Raw genomic sequence first — 7,864 nt, 5'->3', positions numbered from 1 at the left:
ATGGACACCACTCCCCCAGCCAGAAAAAAAAATAAAAAAATCCTGCAGTCAGACTGTGAGTGCAATTTTTGAACTGGATTTAGACAAAGTTTTGGTACAGAGCAAAACACAGATTCACATGGTAACAATTACGGGGGGGAAGTGAGAGGTTTGCATCCTCTGTACTATTCACTACGAAATGTAAACTTGCTTAGGGCTGTGGGCTTGTTCTGGGCTGTTCTAACTTTAGCACTAAATAGATACAAGTTTAGGCAGTAAGCAACTCAAGCGGTCGAAGATAAACGCTTTGTATGTAAAGGTTTCAGTTAGATGGGGAGCTAGCGACAAGCAAAGGAGCAGATGCAACACCTACCCTGAAACGTAGAGGAAGATGGGGAGAAGAAAGGCGTTTTAATGGCAATGCCCGAGCAGCGCACAACCAGCAGCAGAGGACCAAGAAAAGCAGAGCCTTAGCTAAAGATTAACCTTCTATGCTCTGGGCTTTTCTTTCTTTCCCCCCACCCCCCATTGTTCACCACACAGCTCCCCAGTGCCATTTAACAAGCACTGCAGGGCCCGTGGTTTCACTTTGACTGAAGTTATATTATCATACTAAACTTACAACTGCACTTGTATCTAGTGTTGGTGTAGTCAGCCATGCAATGAAGAAGGGCCTCGGAAGACTCCTGTGGAGGGAAAAAAATTACCAACAGTCTGATTTTTTGTTTGGTTGGAATAAATTTATTTCATCTGTCTGTAAACAAGGTGTTTTTAATAGTTATGGCATTTTTTGAAATGCATATTAAATCAGATGAGTTAGACTGTATCCCAGATGTAACAAAGTGCAGGGAAAGAAATGGACAAATCAGCAACAAGAATTTGTTTAAATCTGTACATTATCCACAAGGCCCAACAATAGAAGCAAATACTAGAATGTCCCTAAAGTAGTGCCATTCGAAAGAAACCCTCGTAGTCAGTTAAAATCCATCTCACAATAGCAACAGTTCATTTTTTTTTTTTTAAACAATAGTATGGCACAGAATACATATTAAAAAATTCATCACAAGACAGCCAAGTCAGTTATTCCAACCAATACCATCTCCCATTTATTCTTTTGTATACAGAGTTCTGCAGTTCTCTTTAAATGGACATACAAGTTAGTACCGTGCCTGAACTGAGAGTTTGGTTACAGACATTTCAGATGACTAGTGCACAAGGCAGTTCACTCCATGATTTCTGCAGCAAGGGCGTGACAGGCCAAATGAAGATTTTTTTTAAATTTGAAATGGCATCATTTTGACAGTTTAGCTTTCAAACTACCGACCTTCATCCAAACAGTGGCTTCAGAGCAGCAAAACTCTTTACCAGTAAGTGATCTGGCAGAAAGACTGGAGTCAGTCAGAGCTCCCAGTATAGCTGAAGGTGGCAGTTTTCCACAATGACATTGCAGTTTCATATTAAAAACCCAAAACAACAAAAAAACCCCCCACGACCCCCAAGCTGCAAATTAAAATTGGTCCTATGAAAAACTGAAACCAGACACACTCCAGATGGTTATATTGGGATATCTAATGTCCATAATGGCAGCCTTTTACAATTCAACTACAGAACAGGAGCTGGCAAAAAAAAAAAAAAAAAAAAAAAGTGCCTGAGCTATTGCAATGATGGAATGTCTCTGGGGATTCGTTCGGGACGGTGGTTTTTAAGGTCATGGGAGGAAGTGCATCTGTACCCTTTCATAGTTTTGTGATTGCACTTGTTAAGCAGTACAAGCTTCAGACATCATGAAGAAAAAAATAAAAGACTTAACCCTACAGTGAAGTGCAATGACAAAACTAGTGTAACGTTAATAGCGTTTGAGTGGCAAATTGGTTAAACAAACCAGGCACTATAAAAATGGGTGTAAGCAAACAAATGTGGATTTTAAAAAAAAAAAAAAAGGGAGAGAAGTAAAGATATGCATGCACTTTTTTCCTCCCAACCATGCTCTATGAAAGGAAGACTAGTGAGCTGTGTAATTGCTCAAAGTGCTGAAGAGGCATTGATCAAATTAGATTGTACAATCGGCACCTTGTTTAGTATTTAAGTTGTTTTAGTTGTCAATATCACACTAATTGCTAAGACAAAGCAAAGCCTACACTTGGCATATTCCCCTCCCAAGAGTTTTTCAAGGTATCATGCATATCATCTTTGTGGTGCAGTAATGGTGCCAGGTATGGGACTTGGTTACATACAGTGGTTAACATATAAATGAACAAAGGGTAACTGGAATTATGACATTAGGAAATGGGTAAATAAAAAACACAAACTACCATCTACAGTCTGGTAGCACTGAACACAACTGGGTGGTGGTGAAGACAGTTGCTAGGTGGATGGGGAGAGGCTGCTTAGACGTCAGACCTCCTCAGGTATAAAGCCAGTTCATATGCTTTCTTGTTGAGTGTCCCTCCATGGACACCTTCCTTTCCCATGACTATAACCAATGCTGGAGTACACAAGGAAACAAAACAGAAATGAACAGAATTAAAGAAAAAAAAAAATAACACCTTTCCCCACCAACAAAGGGATACAAAGGAGACACAGGTTCATACCCCATCACCCTGCATTGCTAATAAAGTTTCCAGAATGTAAGGTTTAAAGCTCACCGCCAGGAAAGTTTAATAGCAATCTTCCCCTAATACTTAACAGTCTGCCTAGCAACTAGAACCCAGAGTCTCTCAAGTATTTTGCCATTGAGTATGCCTTCTTATTCAATCCGCCTCCATGGACCCCTTCTTTGCCCATTACAAAGACCAAGACTGAAAGAGAAAAGAAAAAAAGTTTTAAAAAGAGTGTGTTAGACAAGGAAATAATGCAAGTTTCAGGCAGCGCAATAAACACACTCAAATTCAAGATTTAGTATTTGGGTATTAAGCTAGTTTAACAGGAGTTTTGTAAAAATACAGATGCAGACAGGGCTGGGAGAAGGCATGAGCTATCCTCAGCGATATTACACAACTATGTAAGTCCTAAGAGTTCATTGCTAAGAAAAATGCTACCAACTATCTCAAAAAAGCATCAGAGCCTCTCCACCATCAGCACCACCCGTCATCACCCAGCCAGGAAACCCTGGCTGCATCTTAAAAAAAACAAGGGGGGAAAAAAAGAAGTGGTGTCAGGGACAAAAGTAGTAGTATATGTAGAACTGTGACTCTGAAAAGCAGCAGAGGGAATTTTCTTATATTCTTATCTGTAGTGGTCACTACTGGTGTAAGAACTGGAGTAACTGTATTCATACTAGCAAAAAAACCCACGGGGTCAGACTTGGGCTAAGACTTTTCATGCAACAACACAACAAGACAAGTCGCAAGGAAGATTTTAATGCTGACCCCCCTCTCTAATCCCACAATTTTGGTGAAGCGTCCCAATTGTCTTGTGAACAAGAACGTCCTAAGGCTCCTCCACCAGTAACCACCACTTGCGAGTTGCCAGCAGATGTCACCAGCAGGTACACAGACACAATAAGCACCCTGCTTCCACGAGCACAGTAATTGTTTCCCAAGCTAGGAATACTGTAATTGGAAATACTGCAGTCAGCCTACCCTACAGGTGATTGTACATCCCCATAGCAATTTGGGCACAAAAAGTTTCAGACACGACAGTTCTCGTTGGCATTTCACAATTTGCAGCAGAGTCAGAACTCTTGTTGTTTCGCTTCAGTGCTACAAGCATTCTTCCTGTATCATTGCTACCCGGCTTCAACCTACAAATTTTGCTCTAGTTTTATTTTTATACTTATAAGCAAAAGTCTGTTGCTCACCAATTTGTTCTACAGCCAGCCAAACGTGCTAGGCCAGGTATTCTGAACACAAAGCATACTACTCGTAGCCAGTACTTTGAGGCACATTTTTTATTTCCCAATTTAGTGCCTTCCCCACAATATGTTTGACTAGAAGTTAAATGAGGAGCACAAGGAGTAGGTGTACTAGCATGAAGCAAGTTTCTCGATGATACCAAATTGGACGGGCGTTTTTGCCTGAAGACAGACTTCAGAGAGCTCAATAGGAAGTGCAAGAAGAGTTAGTGTAGAACTTGTTAAAAGGCAAGTAGGAGTAGCTCACACAAGGAATTCACGTCTTTGCAGAATAAACTCTCCGTTGAGAAGTTTACAATGAAAAAGCTAGTTTCACTACCAATCATTAATAGATCCCTGTGGTATCCTACTGTAAGCTTAGATACCAAGTTATCTTATACTTGGCAAGCTGACTTTGGGCCGTAGCCTGCTCCTTCCTGCTTGTCAGAGATCTGTTTAACCATTTCACACCTAGCGCCCAGCTGCAATCACAGGAACAGGGACAAGCGTGATTCCTAGGCAGAAATCTAGTTAGTCAGCCAGACCACTGCCGTCCACCCCCCTTATGTCACTTCCTGAAACTAACCATTAAATACAGGAGTCTGGTTTTCTTAAGAGCTGGAGTCTATGCTCAGGGTCGCATTCTTAATTCAGTGATCTGAAAGCAAAGAAAATCATGCTTACCTCGGCCAGCTCTGCCTACAGCAACATTGTATGTTGGCTCACCACCTTGACTCTTTGTCCTGATGTCCATTGTGCAGTCACCATCGACATACAGGCTATCTCTGATCACAGAGCACTTCTTTGCACCAAGGGTCAGACCATTGGTGAAGAAACCCTCTCGGTCTTTTCCTACAATCATATCTATTTCTACTGGCTGTCAAAGAAAAAAGTCCAGAGTTAGCAGGGCAGTATTTTATTGCTTAATTTCTATTTAGAAAGCGTCCTGACTCACGTCGAGAGGATGAGACAGTAAATCTCCCCTTGCTCCCACCAGGAAGTGCTCCATAATACAGGGCTTTGTTAGTCACAGTTTATATTGCACTGGTTTATTGCCACTGTAAGCAGCACGGCCCAAGTCTGCAGTACTCCTCCGGTCCAAGTTCTCATTAAAGGAGGCACTGCACGACTGGGACTAGCGAAGCGCAGGATATACGCGTCTCGGTGACCGAACGCGCCGGGTTAGACGCTAACTTTGCAGAAGCGAAAAGCCTGCCAGCACCTGTCCTGGGAGATCAGCTCGGATGCCACCCGACCGCGTCCGCCTGCATCGACGGGGCATGAGCTCAGCGCTCGCAGAGCAGCTGCGGCGGCCTCCGCAGAGCTGGGGGCACTTCCCGACATGCGGTGGCCCAGCCGCCCTCCGCAGCGGCGTGCCCCCTCGGCGGCACGGCACGGCACGGCACGGCACGGCACGGCACGGCGCTCGACCGCGCCGCAGTGGCGGCGGTGGGCCCGGGCTGTGTGGCGGAGGGCGGGCGCGCCGCGCCGCCATTCATCGCTGCGTGAGGGAGAGCACAAGGGCCCGGGCGGGGAGCGCGGCCCGGTGAGGCGCGGGAGGGGGGGGGGGGGGCGGACCGCGGGCCCGGCCGCGACGCGGCGGCCTCAAAGTGCAGCGTCACGGCGGGCCCGGCCGCCCCAATCACGGCCCGGCACTGCGCCGCCGCCGCCGGCCCGCCCGGCCGCCGCGGGCCCTGGCCGGCCCCGCTCTGCCCCGGCCCGGAGACGGGGCCCTGCCGCGCCCGGGGTGGGGCGCGGTGCTGGTCGGCGGGTCGGCCGGGGCAGGCCGCGCTACAGCGCGCTGCCCGCCCCGCGCGGCCCTTATGTAACGGCGGTGCGGGTGCCCGCACGGCCGGGCGGGCGGCGGGAGCGGGGCCGGCGGGAGCGGAGCGGGGCGGCGGCGGGGGCGAAGGACGGGCAGGGGCGGGGGAGGGGAGGGAGGAAGGAATCAATGGCAGTGCGCCATCTTGGCGGTGAAAAACATGGAGCCAGCGGCGAGGTGGGCATTCACGAACGCCTCCTACGCCGCGCACGTAAGCCTCGCCGCAGCGCCGGGCCCGGGCGGCCCTACGCAAGCCCCGCCGCGCACGCCCCGCGCGGCCTCTCCCGCCGCCCCGCCGGCTCCCGCGGCCCCCGCGCGGCGGCACCAGCGGCCCCACGGGCGGGCCCCGCCGCATCGGGCCGCGGCCCCCGCCCCCGCCGGCGGGAAGGGCCCCTTCTCCCGCGGCGCCGCCGCCGCCGGCCGCAGACAAAAAAGGCGGCGCGGCCGGCCTGGCCCCTCGGCGGCGCGGGCTCGCTTCCCCCGCCGCCGGGCCCGCCACCGCCTTCCCCCGGCGCACCGCAAGGTGCCCCCGTCCGCCGGGCGCCGCCGCCTCGCCCCGCCGCTAACGGCCGCGCCGCGCTCCCGCGGGCCCGAGCCGGCGCCGCAGGCGGGCTCGCCCTTCCCCGCTCCCTCCCCGCCTGCCCCGCCGCCGCCCTCACCGTGATGCTCTGGAAGATGCCGCCGGCCGTGGCTGCCCAGACGTACTTGGCGTCGCAGTAGCCCACAATGGCGGCCTCCTGGCAGCAGCCATCGCACATCAGGTTGTCCACGTAGCTCTGCCAGCCGGCCATCTTCGCGCGGGCGGCGGTGGGGGCGAGCGGGGCGGGCGGCGAGGCGCGGGCCGGGCGGCGGGCGGCGGGGCTGGGCGAGGCTGTCCCGTCCCTCTCCTCTCTCTCCTCTCCTCTCCCTCCTCGACGGCGGAGCGGAGCCGAGCGCTGCAGCGAGCGGCGCGGCCCAGCCCAGCCCTCCGCGCTGCCGGCGCCGAGGGGCGGAGGGGAGGAGGGGCGCGGCCCGGCGCCGCCCCCCGCGCCGCCCGGCTCCGCGCGGCCGAGGGGGGAACGGCGGGGCCGCGGCGCTTTGCGCCGGGCGGAGGAGCGCGGTGCGGGCGGGGAGCCGGGCGGTGGGGTCCCGGTGCCGGTCCCGCCCAGCCCTCGGCAGGCAGGTGCGGCGGCGCCCGGGGCTGCGGCGGGCACGCCCGGCCCGGCCCGGCCCGAGAGCAGAGCGGAGCAGAGCGGAGCTCCCTGCGCTGGCTCGGACTCGCGTGGGGAAGAGGCGCGGCGGAGCCCGGCGGTTCGTGCCCCCCTCCCCCGCTGCGGCGCAGCCGGCCGCCGCCTCGCCCCCCCCCGGGCCGCCGCCCTGAGCCCCGGCGCGGCCGTCGACGGTGCCGCCTGTCCGGGCGCTGCTGCCCGCCGACCCCCGATGCCTCTGCCTGCTCTGCCCGGAGCGCCGAGAGCGGCCGGGCTGGGGGTGAGTACCGGCTGCGGTGCCGCCTGTGTGCTGTGCCACCTCCCCTCAGCCCTGGGCTGGGGACGCTCGAACGTGGCTCTGAGATCCAACAAACTGCGCTGTTCTCCGCTTCTGGAAGCACGGTCGTTGCTTGGGTAACCCCCTGTTACTATTCAAGACTGATCATGCCGATTCATAGCTGTAGTTTGCTGGAGCAGAGCAGAGCCTTCTCCTGAAAGTGCCCGGGGGGGCCTGCTCCGCTCCCCCCAGTCTGTCTCTTGGGAGGCAATGTTAGCTCAGCTGGTTGCATTTATGGGTTTGGGGGTTTTTTTATGCGTTTCATGTCTTCTTTTGTGTAACTCGGCAGCTGTGAGTATCCTTCAGGGAAGCGCTGTTGGTGACACCGCTGGTAGTTGGCCATACTCTGCTGCCCTGCTTGCCTGGGTGAGCTGAACCAACGTGCCGTCAATGTAGTAAGATGATTTCTGTATCAAATAGCTGGTTTTGTATTGAGCTGGTGGACTCCCCACCTTACACGCTAGCATCTGTTATATTTTATTTCTCCATGGTTTTGTAAGTGGTGATTTCAGGTTTTATTCTTCCAGGTTCCACCAAGTTTCTGTTAAAATAATTTAGTTTCTTTGTTCCTTTATAAGAGGTCTAGGTCTTCTGATACCAGTATTTTGCCGCATTGATATTTGGCCCTGGGCAGGATCACTGCTCCGAGGACTGTCCTACTACACGTTGCAGGCATGTTGCCATGTTTTAGGGCAATGGCTCGGTCT

General features: G+C 53.1%; 1 protein-coding gene across 2 annotated transcripts; it reads right to left on the bottom strand.

The window, feature by feature from the left end:
• Positions 1-697: 697 nt before the first annotated feature.
• PFN2 (profilin 2) lies at positions 698-6,622 on the bottom strand. 2 transcript variants are annotated; one of them, XM_054835497.1, is made up of 3 exons: positions 6,293-6,622; positions 4,496-4,688; positions 698-2,777 (listed from the first exon to the last, which is right to left on the bottom strand). In XM_054835497.1, exons 1-3 carry the CDS (start codon positions 6,422-6,424, stop codon positions 2,680-2,682), a joined length of 423 nt encoding a protein of 140 aa, XP_054691472.1. In that variant the 5' UTR covers positions 6,425-6,622; the 3' UTR covers positions 698-2,679. The 2 variants fall into 2 exon arrangements, with proteins under 2 accessions (XP_054691472.1, XP_054691473.1); XM_054835498.1 differs by having other exon boundaries at positions 698-2,464; positions 6,293-6,618.
• Between the last annotated feature and the right edge of the window lie 1,242 nt (positions 6,623-7,864).

The sequence above is a fragment of the Grus americana genome, chromosome 9 (genome assembly GCF_028858705.1).
Source record: "Grus americana isolate bGruAme1 chromosome 9, bGruAme1.mat, whole genome shotgun sequence".
NCBI classification, from domain to species: Eukaryota; Metazoa; Chordata; class Aves; order Gruiformes; family Gruidae; genus Grus; species Grus americana.
The sequence above is the reverse complement of the archived record's forward strand: the minus strand, read 5'-3'. Positions and strand labels throughout refer to the sequence as shown.

Excerpts from the sequence above, each read along its gene's own strand:
- PFN2 (XM_054835497.1), bottom strand. The coding sequence starts at position 6,424 with ATGGCCGGCTGGCAGAGCTACGTGGACAACCTGATGTGCGATGGCTGC. Across the intron at positions 4,689-6,292 it reads GCATCTTCCAGAGCATCACG|CCAGTAGAAATAGATATGAT; the intron begins GTGAGGGCGGCG and ends TTTCTTTGACAG. Across the intron at positions 2,778-4,495 it reads TGTAGGCAGAGCTGGCCGAG|TCTTGGTCTTTGTAATGGGC; the intron begins GTAAGCATGATT and ends TTTCTCTTTCAG.